Below are 18,694 nucleotides of genomic sequence, written 5' to 3' on the forward strand. Positions count from 1 at the left end.
ACTTCATTATAAGTGGACTAGTGAAGGACAAAATATCAGCAAATACTTTGAATAAAGCAACTTGAATCAGGACGAACTTAAAGTTGTTCCACAATGCGGAGAGTAATGATGGCTTCCTGATATGTGCCTCTTTACAAGACGAAGCCTATATGATAAACAAAATAAAAACAATGAGAAAAGTGGACAGAAATAAGATGAATAAAAATGAAAGACCTTATACGTAAACTAACCATCAAATTAGTAATGTACTTGAAAATACATACAAGGTAACAAGAAAGGAATAAATTCAGTTAAACTTGAAAATATGACCCATATCACTCGTATGGTGTATCTTTGGGCTACTTAGTGTTATTGATACCACATGGCATAAACAGAGCAAGAGACACAGTTGTATTTTATCACATTTATAAGTTTTAAAACTATGTCATTATTATAAAAAAGAGATGAAATACAGTTTATATTTTGAAATTATATTTTCCTATTGGGAAGTGTAAAGGGTACATAGATAGATAGAGATGGATGGATGGACGGACGGACGGATGGACGGACGGACGGATGGATGGATGGATGCAGACATAGCTATAGATACAGATACAGACACAGAGATAGATATAGATATAATATAGAACATTAAAGGCAAGCTGGATAATTCAATTGCAGAAATTAGCTGAATTAACAACCAATTGTGCTTATGAAAGTGGCTTGTTATTTCACATATTTTAGGGATTTTCTATTAATAACATCTCATATTTGGAAAAGCTTTATCTAATATCAGGTAGTAATTAACTACTTGGGTTTTAATAATCAATTACCTTTACCTTTTGCCTCTCTTGATTCCTTAAGACTTCCTTCCTCCATTGTTTTTCAAAAATGGGACACACAGTGTAGGAGGAATCACTTTCGTTCAGTTCACAAAGATCCTCTCTTTCCAAAGGTTTATTATAGCCTAAGATAATTATTCTAAAAATAAAAGAGAAAGGTAAACAATTTAGCAAAACCAATAATCCAGTTGCATACATTTATTTCATTCTTTGATTTATAAATTATTTGATTGATTAGGATACAATGGCTAGATACTGTGTTTGAAATATTATCCAGCTTTACCCCGCAGTTCAGTAATGTGCAATAATAATCGTTTGCAGTTCTTAGAAGGGTTACTTAGACATCCAATCATTTAGTGAAACACTATTTACTCACATCATATTTGGGGTATATACCACCCACCTCCCCCATCTCTCTCACTGAAATTTAAATAGCTAACTTCCATAGTAAGGTATTCACCAACCACTTAAGAACCCACCTTTGGTTTTAGGCTAGTATCAAAAGAGAAATGATCCATGTTCTGCATCTACAACTTTCCCTGGTTGCAGGAGACTTATGTATCCTTTGCCACTTGACTTTATAGATTGTCCCACTGGATGTGGAGTACATGTCCTTGTGATAAACTTTGGCCTTGGCCATATGACTTACTTTGGCCAATTGAATATTAGCCAATATAACAGTGCCTTTGTCCAAGTTGATGCCTTAAGGAGCATGGTAAGTTTCTATTAGCTTCTTAGAGATTCCACTCTTCCTCCATTCAAAGAGCTTGCCCCAAGGGACATAATGAATGCAACAGAAACGGGTCTATACTGGGACTATGCCAAGCAAACTATGAGGTATGGTCACCGTATTCATCCAAATAAGTTAATGTGACAAACAATGGATTGTGCTTAACCCACAGCCATCCCTCTGCTTCACCTTCTTCGTGCTAACAGAAACCTGATTTATTCACTTGAAAATCTCTTGCATGCAGGCAAGCCCTTACCCTAGCCACATAGTTAAGAATTGCAATTGATCTAAACCAGTCCTGGTAATCTCATTCCCCTTTCCTTGGAATTAATAATATAACTAAGTTCTGGCTAATAGTACCTAAACATAAATTTGCTGGGGAGAATATGACTTTACAAATGAACATGTACACAACTCCAAGAGGAGAAAACACTTTGCCTCCCTTCTCCTTGCCCTTCCTCCTTCCTGCCTGAACTGAGCACACGATACCCAAGATACAGAACTCATCATTGCCTCAATGAGTGAGGAGCCAAACAATAAGGCCAGGGAGCTGGAAGACAGAAAAAGCCCGGGTCCTTCATCACATTTTTCAGGCAGTTCACCAGCCTATTTTAAGTCTTCTTCCCCCAAAATAAGAAAATAAATGGCATTTATTCATGCTATTCTGTGACATGAACGCAAACACAATCCTAAGTGATACGATTAGATGATACCTAGCTTGTGAGCTTGGTTACATGACTTGTTCAGTAGGAAATTAAATCCATATTTAAACCCAGGTCTACCAACTCTTATCCTCAGTTCTTACCACTACGAAGTGTATTAGCCCAAGAGACCAAATCCTAGCATTGCACTGTTCCAAATTGAGACTGCTTTCATTGACATTAGGAGCCCTGGTGGTGCAGTGATTATGTGCTTGGCTGCAATCTGAAAGGTCAGTGGTTTGAACCCATCAGCCGCTCCTTGAGAGAAAGATGTGGCAGTCTGCTTCTGTAAAGAGTCAGAATCAACACAATGGCAATGGGTTTGGTTTTTTCTGGTCATTGCCATCAGTACTGAATAATCTCAATCGGCTGACTCTGGAATGGATTTAAGCCCTGTGCTAATCAGTCTCCACTGGATTCAACTTTACTTATATTATAACCCAATCCATTGCTGTCGAGTTAATTCTGACTCATAGCGACCCTGCAGGACAGAGTAGAACTGCCCCATAGAGTTTCCAAGGAGCGCCTGGTGGATTTAAACTGCTGACATTTTGGTTAGCAGCCGTAGCTCTTAACCACTATGCCACCAAGGTTTCTACTTACATTATACCATACCACAATTCATATTGAACAAAAAAGGCTTAAACGTACTGAGAAGGGAACTTCAGTAATCACATTTCTGTTGGCTCAGTCACGCTGCACGTTTTCCTACAGTGCACATTTTTAAAAACGTATTAAGTAATAAACTTCTTTCATGTCATATCAAGTCCCTCTAATCCATTCCATAAAATAAATATTCAGTTTCAAAATAAGATTGCATTGATTTTCACAAAAGCATTTTTAATAACATTTACTGCCTCAGCATTTCAAATCAGAAATCTGCAAAACTCAGCGGTTTTGGTTCACGGGGAGAAGTGACCCCTGGCTTTCGTGCTCAGTCTCCCAATAATGCAGCAACTGAAAGCGACACTTAAGCTGAACTGATTGTGAGTCACGTGGCTTCGGTATCCAACTTCTGTAATTTCTCTTTTCCCAGGTGTGTACTTCCTCCCCATCTTTCTCTCTGTGGCCAATATCAATTTCCCATCACACTGACTGATCATACCATTTCACACTAGAGTCTGGAAAAAAGAGAAAGTGGTGCCTCTTTAAATAAATGTTGAGAAAGCTTTTGAGGGAAGCAACTTGGCGTAATTGTTGACCCTCCCAGGAAGTGGAGTGCAGGATGCGATGCAATGGATCTCGTAAACTTCTGGACCTTATTCCTAAAGCAATAAGAGTTACACATGTATCTTCCATTTTCCGAATGAAATTTTTTTCAAAAGACATTCAGATATATTAAATTCATCCTCACAATTCTCTAAGGCAGGTAGAAAAACAAATACCAAACCCATTGCCGTTGAGTCGATTCCGACTCACATCTACCCTATAGGACAGAGTAGAACTGCCTCATAGGGTTTCCAAGGAGCAGCTGGTGGATTCGAACTGCAGATCTTTTGGTTAGCAGCAAGAGCTCTTAACCACTACACTACCAGGTCTCCAAGGTAGGTAGAGCAGGTACCAATTTCCCATTTTTCTTTGTTGTTAGTTGCCGTCAAATCAGCTGCAACTTACAGTGACCTTATATATAAAAGAACAAAACAGTGCCTGCTCCTGAGACAGCTTCGTGATCATTGGTAAGTCTGAGTCCATTGTTTTGGATATTGTGGGTCCCATTTTTATAGGTGGTTAAATGCCAGTAACTCCAGAAACTTGCTCAAATTTTTAAAATGTGACATAAACCAGTGGTAACTTAACCAAAGGCCTTTACATCTAATACTTTTACTCTGTTTTTAATTTTGTTATCTTAGAATTTTGAGTATATCTAACATTAGTAAGAATACATAATTATATCACCCAACTAATGTGGTGAGAGTAGCAAAAAAGTGGCAGCTGGCTAGGAGGACAAGTTGCTGACCCTTGAAAAGGCAACACAAATATTATGGATCAAATGTAAATTTTGTAGATTAGTAATTTTTGAACCCTTGGCAACTACGGAGCTATGGCAGCATTGTCAATTTTGTTACTCTTAATCACCTTTATAAACACTTCCAGGAAGGAGTGATTGTGTTATTGGAAAATGACTGAAGTCTGTCTATCCCAAAATCATAGGATGGGATACATTAAAATGAAAATTAAATTAAGTTTTATGAATATACAAGGAAAAGGTAGGACCTATCAAATAATGTGTCTCTGGTTAAGATAATGACTCAACTGTGACCTATGAAAGAATTTAGCTAGGTTTTTTCATGTATGCCACAGGGATTATTCTATGACCATGATTGTCCATTGTCCACTGATGACAGTTTATATTCACTAATAAAGGCTGGGTAACTATTTGATAATTGAAATGATCTAGACAGCTACTGCCTCAGGAATTAAGGTTCATACAAAATTATTCTCCCTAACCTGTAGTTGAATTATTTACATAGACACTTGAATTTGGCCTCAGAAACAATTCTGGCTTTACTCTGAAGCTGGAAGAACAGATCTGAGAGCACAATTATCCATTGTTTTCAGATGGTCATCTCTCAAAACAATAGCTGTTTCAACTGCAATTGTCTAATCGCCAGATAAGAAATCAAATTATATTCATGCCAGTGACAGTTCCAGATAACAGCATACTATCAAAATCCTTTCTATCTAGTTCTAAAATATTAAATTTAAAAACAAAATACATGTGATATTTTGCAATTATGATTTGTTGGTTTGTTTGATTGCTTTAAGATACGGATTTTAAGACACCAAGTTCCCGTACTTTTAAAATTTGTTTTGCCTTATGTGGCACTGTGGCTAAGAGCTTGGCTGCTTACTAAAAGGTCGGCAGTTCAAACCCATCAGCTGCTCCTTGGAAACCCTATAGGGCAGTTCCACTCTGTCCTATGGGATCGCTATGAGTCAGGATCGACTCAATAGCAACCGGTTTGATTTGGTTTTATCTTGCTTATTAAATTTAATTTCTGCTTCTTACTTTAAGCCTGCTAACATATGTTTCTATAGCTTATTATCATAGTTTTAAAATGATATTTTTTAATTAATTTGCATTACTTAAATACTATGATATCCTGAGCCTTAAAAATATTCTGAATTTTTTTAAAACCAGAGTTGACATCACTCTTTCTCTCAACTAATGGATGAAATAGAATCAAGATATGGAAAATTAAATACAAATATATATATATATTTTTTTAATCAAAATTACTATTTGTAACTAGCACATATTTAGATCATTTCTATCTAACCATTTCTTTTTTATAGTAACTTAATGTTGCATATTGATATAAAAATTTTGTCCTCCTCTTTAAGTGAATTCCTACAGTTTTTGCAATTTAATATCACTCCCCAAGTATATAAGCTCTCTACCGAAACGGCACTCGTGAAAATCACCAGTGATCCCCAAAGTTACCAAATTTAATGCTGAACATTCAGTTCTTATTTTAATTCACCCCTTTTCAGTATTTGGTTCTACCGACCACTTTTTTTTTTCCCTTCTTGGATGTTTGTCTTTTCCTTAGCTTTCAACACCTTTCTTTCCTTGTTTTCCTCTTACATTCTGGATGCCTGTTCTCAGCTTCCTTGGTAGATTCCTCCTTCTTCTGTTCTTTAAAAACTGGGTATTCCCAATGTTTCATTTGTCCGCCCTACTTAATGTGCACTCTTCCTGGGTGATCTAAATTCATACTTATCACTTCAACTAATGACCTATAATCAGGAACTTCCAAATCCACGGGCCAAAGGCCAAAGTTCATCCTAAGCCTGAGATCCATGTATCCAAACATCTGTTAGATATCATTCATGTGGATGCTTCACAGCCATTTAAAATTCAATCTGCAACAAACTGAACCCATAATTTTTCACCAGACTTGAACCCCACAATTATCGGGGCTAGAAACTGAGTTATCCTAGACTTTTTCCCATTTCATCAATATTCTCATCCAATCAACTCTACCTCCTAAGTAGCTCTTTAATCTGTTCCTTCCTCTTCATCTCCTTTATCATTTGTTTTGTTCAGACTGTGATCACATATCTTCCAGGTTATAGGAAAAGCATCCTAACCATTCCGCCTGCCTCCATTTTCACCTCTTACATATCTAAGCCTCAAAATTAATTACAAAAATAATTTTCTAAAATGTAAATATTTACAATTCTCTGTTTAAAAATTTAAGTGGCTTCTCATTGCCTTCAGGGTGTCCTAGAGAATTCTTCAAGATCTCGCCCTCTAGCTAAATCCCCAGCAAATCCAACATACCACAATGTGTGGAGGGGTCATTTTTCTTTTGTTCTTTTATTCCTCTGGCTTGCCTGTGATCATCACTCAGCTTGGAACCACCTGACTGAGTCCTTGCTTCTTTAAATGTTCGGCTAATTACTTATGAAACATTTCCTAATTGTGAAAACTTGGGTATATGACACTTTTGAAAATCTGTGTTTAAGTCTCTATTGTACTAATGTCACCTTCCGCCATTTTTGGTAATTAATAATCTACTTTTTAATCTTCCTAATTCTCCTATGAATTCCTGGAAGGCAGAGACTAGATCATGCATCTCTGTGTTTTTAAAAGTCACCATAGTGTAAGATATCTAGTACACAATGAACAATTTTTTTAAAAACGTTTCATCTACACTTGAAAAGAGGTGTAGATTAAATTGAGCAATTTAGTTTCTACCAATTACAGAGTAAGAGGCACAAACAAGATAAATGTAGTTTCATTTGAACAAAAATGTTCTGTTATGGGGAAAAAAAGAAATGCATTTTTAAAGAAAGCTTCTGAATTTATAAAATTAGAAAATGTCAACTCTCCTTGTTTAATATAATTTAATTCCTTTGTTAAAGTCAGAGGTTACCCTGGAAATTTCCGGATGTATTTCTGAGACCTCATACATTATGGACAAATTATTCTCTGTGGGATAACGCAGAATATACATTTTATAAAAATCGTTAATTGTGCAAATAGTATTCTACTTCCATTTTCTTCCCCCATAGCAGAATATACAGGTATATATATTCTCAGTAAAAGGCAGAATGGCAGTGCAAAAAGCATGAAAGATAGACTCGAAAAGGAACTGGCTTCTAAGACTAACTCCGTGTGTTCCCACCTGGCTATCAATGGACAAGTTAATTCCTCTCCCTGAGACTCAATTTTCTTACCTGTAAATAGGGATGTTACTGCCTATTTCAGAGGGCTTAGGTAGCACATACATGATGCTCAAAAAAAATGTTAATTTTTCTGCCATTCCCTAGAGCTAATGAGGGTAAAACCCATAAAAGGGACAAGGATGTTAAAGGAGTATTAGTACACTCCTATATGTGGAACTGTTTGTTCTTGTTGACGTTATGTGCCTTTCAGTTGGTTCCAACTCATGGAACAGTTTAGCACATATTAACTGTTATTTCTCTGCAATAAATACTATGAGAAAAAAATCCTTACAAAGTCACTTTGGAAAAATATCCATACTTAGATTAAATAATCACACTTAAGTGTAGCTTGCCTTCTAATCCTCTTCAGCTTGGTGTGCCACAAACAAATGTGTAAAATTCCTACCTGCTAAACCAGGAATATGTCACCTTACTGAAGAATGAAGCACTTTTCTCTGGACTGCATTTCTAAAAAGAAAAACACAACAATTAGTGTATGATGGAAATGAACTTCATTTACATTTGAAATATTTTTGTCAGCTGGAAAATAGACAGGAAACAATTTATTTTACTAACAATTACACCTATGTTGAAATCATAATCCCTAAGGAATACAATCAAGTGGAGATAACCTTGCATACTTGTTGGGGTGGAAAAATTTTAAGATTTCTTCCAACATTATGACTTTGTTTACATAGTATTAAGGGGCCCTGGTGGTGCAGTGGTTAAGAACTCAGCTGCTAATCAAAAGGTTGGCAATTTGAACATACCAGCTACTCTGAGGGAGAAAGATGTGGCAGTCTTCTTTCGAAAAGGTTTACAGCCTTGGAAACCCTATGGAGCAGTTCTACTCTCTCCTATAGAGTCGTTATTAGTCGGAATCCACTTGACGGCAATAGGCTACATATTATTAAACTATGTTGGGAAGGAAATCATTTCTAAAATTGCTGTGTCACTCTCTCTCATTCTCTCTCTGTCTCTCCTTATAATCTGTATCTATATACACACACACACTCATTTATATAAACCCCAAAAAACCAAACCCACTGCCATTGAGTCAATTCTGACTCACAGCAACCCCACAGGGTTTCTGAAGCTGTAATCTTTACTGAAACAGACTGCCACCTCTTTCCCCTGTGTGTGCATGTGTGTGTGTGTATGTATGTATTCACTTTCTATACATATATATACACATGCACGTACATATATGTATGTATTTGTGTGTACATTTATAAATATATATGTGTATGCACATTATTTTTACACAAATAACACACCCACATATATAATGCACAGCATAGGTTGCTTATGAAAATAGAAAGGGGGGTTTTCTGTGGTTGGCAAAAAATGTATAACACATGCATTATCCATGTAAAAATACGAGAGACATATACAGAGAAAGGGAGAGAGGGAGAGAGAAAGATTGTCAGTCCCTGGGTGGTACAAACGGTTAAGCACTGAACTTCTAGCCGAAAAGTTGGTGGTTTGAACCCACCCAGAGGCATCTTGGAATACAGGCAGGGTGATCTGCTTCTGAAAGGTCACAGCCTTCAAAACCCTATGGAGAAGTTCTACTCTGCACACAAGTTTGCCACGAGTCTGAACAGGCTTGGCGGCAACTAACAACAAGAAATATATATCTTTATACAGTTCCTTGAACTTATATGGTTATTTACTGAATTAATACAATTATGTGACAGTGTGTATACCTTATTTTTACACAAATAACACAAGCCTTCTGTTTGACAACCACTCCCTCCTTCCTCGAGGTATTTTCAGAAGTGCTGCCGCTAAAAAAAATTAGCATAGCGCACTCATGAAAATAACTCATGGGGGGAGAGAGTGGTTGGCAAACAAACATAGAAGGCACATGTTATATTTGTAAAAATATGATATGTATGCATACATAATTTAGTATGTTTAATAGCTAAATTGAAAACATTTTCTTTTTAAAAATATAGAGAAAATAAGTGACTATAACAGGTATATATTTTATTTCTGTATATGCGTTTAAATATATATTTTCTGTGTAAGTATACAATTACATACACATTTTCATCATAATTATATTTTCTGGGGGTTATAGCATTTCCATGGTGGTTTAAACCAAAAGAAAATGAATTTAGAAAGGAAAGGCCTCAATAAATAATAATTTCACATTTTTAGAATCAGCATCCACCTCTTTGTATTTTTAGAAGTAAAACTGAGCACCAAGTTCAATTTGATTCTTATAAATTGTCTTACATCTAACAACCTTTTTCAGTGATCCTCTCAAACTCAGTTCTGACTCCATACTCAAATTTAATAAGTGTTTAGTACATTTCTTTATTCTACATTTCAAAAAAAAAGTGAAACAAAATTCCATCCCAATAGCAAAATGTCCTGAGTAAGAGTAGAAAGCAAGATTTAAAAAAAAAAAAAAAACCCGTTGTCATTGAGTCAATTCATAGAGACCCTACAGGACAGAGTAGAACTGCTCCATAGGGTTTCCAAGGTGGTACAAACCGACCTTTTGGTTAACAGCCGTAGCTCACCATAGCTCTTAATCACTGTGCCACAAGGGCTCCAGAAGGCATGATACTGGAGTCCAAATCTGTTCTTTGAGTTACAGCAAATAATACATTATTTAAGATATACAGAATTTACCAAAATAGTATCTACACTCATAAGATTGCTGTAAGAACTAAATACAGTCATAAATGTAAAATATTTATCAAACCACTGACACAAAACAAGCACTCAAAGATATTAGCTATGATGTCATTATCATTATTATTACCAAACATGTTATTTGGAAAATATGTGCACAAATTATTTTGGAAAATGTCCTGAAAATCTCTAACTTGGAGAACATATTTTATAACATCAGTTCAAATTTCATAGGGAGTTGCCAACTTGATGGCATACAAGATTTTAATTCGTCACCAATGAAAGAATCGTCATCAAGCTCAAAACACGTGTATTTCTGTGGTAGACTGAAAATGTCTACAAATTCTTTGTAGCTGTTCCCATCAAGAGCAAAAAACCAAAACCAAACCCGTTGCCATTAAGTTGATTCCGACTCATAGTGACCCTACAGGACATAGCAGACTGCCCCAAAGAGTCACCAAGGAGCACCTGGTAGATTCGAACTGCCGACCTTTTAGTTAGCAGCCATACCTCTTAACCACTACGCCATCAGTAGAATCGATTTCCCACTCCTTGAATCTGGGCTGGCCTGGTATATTGCTTTGATCATGGAAATACAGCAGGTGTTACCATATTGCTCTCACTTGCTACTTCTGCTCTCACTTTTCATTCTTTAGAACTCTGAATGCACCATGTGAATTAGCCCGAGGTCTTCTTTTTTTTTTTAGCCAGGTCATGTGGAGGAGAACCAAGGTGCTTCATCTGACAGCCTGTCACCCTGGTTAACAGCTTGAAAACCACCAGATATGTCAGTGAGATGGTCCTAAATTATTCAGCCTCCTGCCTTCTGATTACAATCAGAAGAAGGCAGGAGGCTGAATAATTTAGGACCATCTAGGAAGCCCTGGTGGTGTAGTGGTTAAGAGCTACATCTGCTACACAAGAGGTTGGCAGTTTGGATTCACCAGGTGCTCCTTGGAAACTCTGTAGAGCAGTTCTACTCTGTCCTACAGTGTCACTATAAGTTGGAATCAACTTGACGGCAAAGGGTTTGGTTTGGTTTATTTTTAAGGGTCACTAAGAGTCGGAATAGGCTCCACGGCAGTGGGTATGGGTTTTTGGCTTAAGAGAGACTAGCAAAGAACAGTTAAAGTGACCCAAACTGGAAAATGGCCCAGCCAATCCAAGGAAATTATGAGCTATATAAAATGGTTATTTTAAGTACCTAAATTTTGGGGTGGATTGTTAAATAGCAAAAGCCATGAGATACAATTGCTTCAGCTGACTAAAAACTCAATGTTTAACATTCCTTCTAGGTCTATTTTTCCCTTTGAAAACTAGTTCTCTGGTAGATAGCGTCCTTAAATGCAGGCTGGAAATCTTACATTGAATTGATCACAGTAAAGTCCAAGCACATTTTACCTGCCAGGAGGAACAGCAGGCAGGTAAAAAGTCTGGTGAAGGCAATTAATTTTTACCAAACACCAAGAAAATATAAAGGACTTCTCAATAAATAGGAAACTACTGAATTCATAGCAGGGGTCATACTGAGCTTATCAAATATTCCTACATAGTCATTTATGTAGAAAAATAGAACACGGCATTTCTGAGAGCGTCTTTGAGCATTTTAACTTGCTCCCATCTTATCCGTTAAACACTTCCCAGTCCTAACTCACCCTATTCTTTGATAGCACTTCTAGCCCACAGACGTAATTGGCTCCAATGAGCTTCTTATTTTTCCCGTCTTCCTAAAGTCACTACAGAAAAGAATACAGGCCTATGTTTTCTAAATCTTATTACCTATTGTATTTATTTACCACTGGGCATATAGTAGGTATTCCATAAACAGTATTATCGATTGCATTGTGTCTCCCAAAAATACGTGTTTAATTTCTGATCCTGTACCTGCGGATACAATCCTGTTTGTAATCTGGCCTTTTTCTCTTGTTATATTAATGAGGGAAACCCTGGTGGCCTAGTGGTTAAGTGCTATGGCTGCTAATGAAAAGGTCAGCAGTTTGAATCTGCCAAGGTGCTCCTTGGAAACTCTGTGGGGCAGTTCTACTCTATCCTACACAGTTGCCATAGGGTCGCTATGAGTCGGAAATGACTCGATGGCAATGGGTTTGATTTTGGTTTTGGTTTGATGTTAATGAGGTCATACCAGAATAGGGTTGATCCTAATCCTAATTACTTCTAAGTTACATAAAGACCAGGAGACACACACATAGTGGAAGGCAGACAACATGTGAGGATTGTGTACAACTGAGGAGCACCTTGGAACCAGAGAACACCCATGGCTACTGATAAGTCGGGAATCGACATGGCTGAGACCCTGATTTGCACCTTGAGACTCCAGAATTATGAGAAAATAAATTTCTGTCTTTTAAAGCCACCCACCTGTGGCATTTACAACAGCACTAGATAACTAAGACATTGAGGACTTAAGGGCAAGTTTCACTTGAATGGAAATCCTGTTATTTCTGAATTATGTTGAGAGAGCAGGAAGTGCCCTGAGATCACCTGAACACAGTAGAGCTGGGGTCCAGGACTTGGTGATGTGTGTGGATTTCAGTCTTCCTTCGGTTCAAATTTGAGATATGGCTTTATGAGGATACAGCTTGTGTGACTGACTGAAACAATTAATAATATCTCATATTCCCTATCTTCAGGAGCTTTCTTTGTGGACACTGAAGGAGGATTCTGTGAACAGTGGAGCAAGCAAACTACGGGAAAGTGGAAGTACAGGCCCATGGAGAAGGGTAAACATCTAGAAATGAAAAAGAGCTTACATTTCTTAATTACTTACTATGTTCTAGATTCTGTGCTGTTGTTAGGTGCCTTGAAGTTAGTTCCGACTCATAGCGACCCATGCACAACACAATGAAACACTGTCCAGTCTCGTGCCATCCTCACAATCATTGCTATGCTTGAGCCCACTGTTGCAGCCACTGGGTCCATCCATCTCATTAAGGGTCTTCCTCTTTTTCTCTGACCCTCTGCTTTACCAAGCATGATGTAATAAGCACAAAATTTTGTACTAAGTATATCATCTCACTAAATATAACATACTTTGCAGTGAACTGTTTTTGTCATACTCATTTTAGAGATGAGAAAACTAATGTCCAGAGTTTAAGAAACTTGTCGCAGACGCGCCAACTAAAAGTATGAGACTGGATTCTAATCCAGTTAGTTCTATTTAGCTTCCAACATAACTTCACACTTTTAAATCTGTACTTGTTACATGCTGTTTTCTGCTACATAGGGAACTTTTCCTTTTGTCCAGGTCCTTCTCCATCATATCTGGCTAACTCCTACTTGTGCTTCAAGCCTGTGTAGGATTTACAGCCTTTGATGACTCCTCTTCCTCTGCCCCAGGTCCCAAGGCTTGGGTCTGAGACTGTTACCATAACAATCTCAACATACTCCCCTGGGAGATCCTCTAGATCTGCAGCCACTGAATTTACCCTCACTCTTACTCAACTTCTTACTCAACTGCCTAATCATATGCTGACAGGCGCTTCTCTCCTGCTAGACTCAGTGCCTCTGGAGGGCAGAAACTATATTTGATTTATCTTTGTGTCTCCAGATTTAATCCAGGCTCTGTTGTTGTTGTTGTCAGGTGCTGCTGAGTCAATTTTCAATTCACATCGACCCCATGTGACAGAGTAGAACTACCCCTCAGGGCCTCCTAGGCTGTATGTAATCTTTACAGGTACAGATCTCCAGGTCTTTCTTTCCCAGAGCCACCGGATGGGTCCGAATAGCCAACCTTTTGGTTACCAGCCAAGTGCTTAACCGATATGCCACCAGGGCTCCTGACACAGGCCCTAGCTCATAATAAACATATTTTCCATGAATAAGTGAAGGGATGAATGCTAATCCTTGCCAACAACAAAAATAATTAGAAACATTCTAGTCATAGTTTACCATAATACCAGCCCTAAAATTCAATCAGAAAGTCATGTTCCTATCTTACAGGATAGGGATTTTCATCTGAGCTTTACTGTATCAAAAATATAAAGTCTCTACCGTTAAATATAATTCACAAAGTTTTCAATATGAAGTCCTCAACTTTTTTTTTTTTTTGGCTTCATACAAATAACATTAAAAAACACAATTAAAATTCATATTTTTAATCCTTTCTAAATGGAGTCCTGGTCCATGAATCTATCAAGATCACTATACACGGGACATTCAATGAATATACTAATACTACATTTTAGTTAATAACTGACTTTACTTTGAACTTTAATTCAAGTCAAAGAATTCCTTCAATTTCAGTTAGACCAATCTTAGATCATAAAACCAACTTAAAAACAAAACACCCATTGCCATCGAGTCGATTCCAACTCATAGTGACCCTATAGGACAGAGCAGAAGTGCCCCACAGGGTTTCCAAGGAGTGGCTGGTGAATCTGAACTGCCAACCTTTTGGTTAGCAGCTGAGCTCTTATCCACTGTGCCACTAGGGCTTAGTGGCAACCAACTTAGCAAATAATGAATGGGAATATTTTCTCAATGATTTAGAAATTAATAAAACTATATAAACCGTTGCAATGGGTTGAGTAGTGCCCCCCCCCCCTTAAATTCCTATCTACCTGGGGCCTCAAAATCTAGAAATAAGGTCATTGTAGACGTGATTAGTTAAGAACCTGGGGATGAAATCATCCTGGATTTAGGGTGAACCCTAAACTCAAACACTGGTGCTTTTGTAGGAGAACACCCACATAAAGGAGGGGGCAATTTGGAAACAGAGACACAGATACACAGAGGAGAACAAACAGCACGAGAAGACAGGGACAGAGACTGGAATGGTGCGTCCACAAGGTAAGGATTGTCAAGAATCACAAGAAGTTAGGAGAGGTGCCTGGACAGATTCTCTCTCAGAGTCTCCAAAAGAAACCCCTGTCGGCACCTTGATTTCAGACTTCTGGCCTCCAGAAGTGGGAGAGAATACATTTCTGTTGTTTTAAGCCATCTAGTTTGTGGTAATTACGGCAACTAATTAGCCCTTGGAAACTAATACAATCATCTATGAAAGGAAGATGAATAGAGATTACTCATAGGAGAAGAAGAAATTGTTAATAGTACTTAAACCTAAATTGAAGAACAGTCAATCAATATTTTTTAAAAAGCATTTAGTGATAAAATAATGGGAGTTGAAAATATATTTTAATATAAAAAAGTCAACAAAATGCAGGTATATTTGGAGTAAGCCGAAAAAAGAAAGGACTTTGAGCACAGGTAGGATAATATAAAGTCTGCCAAAACAAACCCAGTGCTGTCGAGTCAATTCTGACTCATAGTGACCCTACAGGACAGAGTAGAACTGCCCCACAGAGTTTCCAAGGAGCGCCCGGCGGATTCGAACTGCCAAGCCCTTTGGTTAGCAGCTGTAGCACTTAACCACTACGCCATCAGGGTTCCCAATATAAAGTCTACCCAGTGCCCAGTGCCGTCAAGTCAATTCTTCTAGACTTCATTAATTAAGCCCATCAAGTGAGGCCGGGAGCCTCAGAGCCCAACCCTTCCAAGAGACACCTGCTCTGGCTGATCCTCCAACGCACAGCAGAAAAAGCTGCACTTTCTTCTGAAACTGTCCTTGACAAGATGACCACTAAACAGACTCTGGGGCCAGACTTAACATCCTGATGAAAGAAAATAAACCTCTTCCTCCATTCTGGGAGATGGAACCCTTGTCTAGAGAAAATGTATAGTCATCCCCAAGCCCTGAGCTCCTGCATAAAGGTGAATTCATGAATATTCATGATGAATTTGCATTGCCTTGTCTGCTTTCTGTAAACGCCCACCTCCCCAAGCTGCCTGCCCCCAGTCTTGGGGAAAGCAGTCCAATTGCTCCTTTGCTTGTACAAGGAAATATAGGCGTCTTTCTTATTTCCCACCTTGGCCTCTTGTCTGTGGGCTGTAACAAGTCACACTGAGCAAAACCTGGGGTTTTCATCGGGTGACACAAGTACAAGTAGTTTTTGACTGGAGAAGTTAATTCAGTGCTTACTCTTTTGCATTCAGACCATCGTTTTGTAGATGACCTCAGAAAATTGTTAAAATCACATTATTTCCTCTCAATTATCCAACTTTCTCCTTGGTTACCTTCTTTCCATCTGACCCTTGTTGTTGTTGTTTTTAGTTGTCCTCAAGTTGATTCTGACTCATGGCTACCCCATGTACAAGCTGTCATCTCCTTATACATTAGCTAAAGTAAATATTGTTGTTACTACTGCCGGTTGCTTCCTGACTCCCAGGGATACCACACACAACTGAGCAAAATGCTATCTGGTCCTGGCCATCCCCACGATTTGTTGTGGATTGAACTGTCGTGATCCATTGGCTTTTCACTGGCTAGTTTTTTTGGTTATAAGAATTAGATCACCAGGCCTCTCTTCCTAGTCAGTCTGTAGAAGCTTTGCTGAAACCCATTCAGCATTATAGCAACATGCAAGCATCCGCTGACTGACGGTGGCAGCTAAGCATGAGGTGCATGGGCCAGGAATGGAACTCACGTCTCTTGCATGGAAGACAAGAATTCTACCACCGAAACACAATTGCCCCATTAACTTAAATATTAGTCGAGGTAAACAGAAAGACAAATCAATATTAAAAACATTACATAACTCATTTTTAAAACAAATAAATTAATCACAATCTATTCCACTCTTTGGAATCCTGTCTTCTGTTAGCACAGGTAACTCGGAGTTGATTTTACAATAGCTGCATGGTACCTGTGAATAGGGCGCCTCAGGAAAAGTGAAATTTAATGGAGAAGATGAAATGATTACAAATAAACACTTATATACAAAGTCACCAGAAACCAGTGCACAAAGTTTTAAATATTCTAGAAGACAGTAATAAGTAAGGGTGGGATGGGAAGGAAGTAGGCTGAATAGTAGACACGAAGGAGATAAACGTTGGGCAAATCCTAGAGGAAGAGCAGACAGGAATTTTCGCTGAGAAAACTGATTAAGAGTTTTGTAAAATCTCAACCTACATTTAATTCAGGCAAATTGCAAGGTGGCTAAAGGCAGTTTACTGAATTAAACCTTCATCTTTACTGTAAAGTCAAAAAGGCATATGGTCATGGTGGAGGGCTTCAGTATTTTCCAAAGACTTATTCACCCCCTGGGTTTTTTTTTTTTTTTTCTTAATATTTCATAGCCTTTTAAAGAAGTCCTTGACATATAATGTTTTACTCTTCAAATAAATTTACAGTTTCATTTTATTCTTGATGAGAATAGCTATAATATTCATTTCACAGTTTGAGTCACTAACAAAAGCCAGGACTAGAACAAGGTCCCCGAGCCCGGAATCTGCGTTTTTGGTTTTTGTTTGTTTTCCTTGTTAAAGCTACACAACTACTTGTATTAAGGGCTACTTCTAAGGCATGTCCAGAAAAGTGATGATCAGTGAAACAAAAGCAACTTTTGTTAGGAAAATCGCTCCTGATGGGTGACCGCAGTGACGTTTTCTGTACTTCTGCCTTAGCACGTGACTCTCATTGTGGAAGAACCACGCGGTCTCATCGGGAGGCGCAAGGCACAGTGGAGTGTGCGCAGTTTCTGGCTCTGCCTCAGACCTCGGTATCCCAGCAGCCTGTCTGTTCACAGCCAGAATATTATTTATTCAGAATGGCACCTGCGGCTCTAGTAGCTCACCCACTGCTTGTAGAGTTCCACCCCAGCTTCTACCCTTTCGGAGAGGTCTGGTTGATTCACTCTCCTCCAGGACAGAATCTGTTCACCGGGATGCCTCCTTCTCTCCTCTGCTGCCAGCAAGGCTGAGATGGTGGTGGCTGAGGTTTCACATCACCCAGGTGAATATCTTAGCTCTCACGTGCCTGTGTCTGTGCGCTGCTCTGTGTGTTTTGTTACTATGAAAACAAGGCTCTACGACAAAGGTCCACTTTTCAGGGTCTGCAGAGCCAGAAACACCTCTGTCCCTGTCTCCCCCGCCCTGGGAGCAGACGACCAGCCCCGCCTCTCCCTCCAGGACCAATGAGCGTTACCTGCTCCTCGAGTCCCCCGGAGACCCTCTCGTAGGAGACGCTGTCGCTCCACCTCCACCGACTGGAAAACATGGTCCGCGCCGGCGCCTAGCGACCAGAGGCGGAGGGAGTCGCCTGTCTTGGCCCGGGCGGGGGACTAGTCGGGAGGATGTGCGCTCAGCCCGGCCCGCAGCCCGCAGTCCCCTGCCAGCGAGCGCGCCCGGGGCGGGAGGGGAGAGGGCGCAGTAGGCGGAGTGCAAAGGGGGAGTGGAGAATCCCAGCCAGGGCTTACAGGAAGTTTGCTCTTGACGAATAGTTCTCAACTTTTCAGTTTCCGGGATTAATCTGTTACAAAACCCGTATCCCCTCGATAACAAGCACAAAACTCACTCCTCTTGAGATGCCATTTATGTTTGCAAACTGTTTTTTAACCCGTTGTTGTTGTTGTGTGCCTTGGAGTGGATTCCGGATTTTTAGTGACCCTATAGATTTTTTTTTATAGGACAGAGTAAGGTGGTCTAGTGGTTAAGTGCTACGACTGCTAACCAAAGGGTCTGCAGTTCAAATCTGCCAGGCGCTCCTTGGAAACTCTATGGGGCAGTTCTACTCTGTCCTATAGGGTCGCTATGAATGGGGA

At 39.0% G+C, this 18,694-nt stretch overlaps 1 protein-coding gene across 3 annotated transcripts in view; it reads right to left on the bottom strand.

The window, feature by feature from the left end:
- LOC126061805 (ATP-binding cassette sub-family C member 2-like) overlaps nt 1–18,307 on the bottom strand; it is a 105,892-nt gene extending 87,585 nt beyond the window's left edge. For 2 of the 3 annotated variants that reach the window (XM_049858589.1, XM_049858588.1), the window contains exons 1-4: nt 18,079–18,307; nt 7,834–7,895; nt 819–960; nt 3–145 (exon numbers count right to left, since the gene is read on the bottom strand). In XM_049858589.1, coding sequence (XP_049714546.1) covers nt 3–145; nt 819–960; nt 7,834–7,895; nt 18,079–18,150 — 419 coding nt within the window. In that variant the 5' untranslated portion in view covers nt 18,151–18,307. Of the gene's footprint in view, nt 1–2; nt 146–818; nt 961–7,833; nt 7,896–18,078 lie in introns of those variants that run through there. The other variant, XM_049858591.1, reaches the window with a different exon arrangement.
- Nucleotides 18,308–18,694: the final 387 nt, after the last annotated feature.

The sequence above is a fragment of the Elephas maximus genome, chromosome 18 (assembly GCF_024166365.1).
Source record: "Elephas maximus indicus isolate mEleMax1 chromosome 18, mEleMax1 primary haplotype, whole genome shotgun sequence".
Taxonomy (NCBI): domain Eukaryota; kingdom Metazoa; phylum Chordata; class Mammalia; order Proboscidea; family Elephantidae; genus Elephas; species Elephas maximus.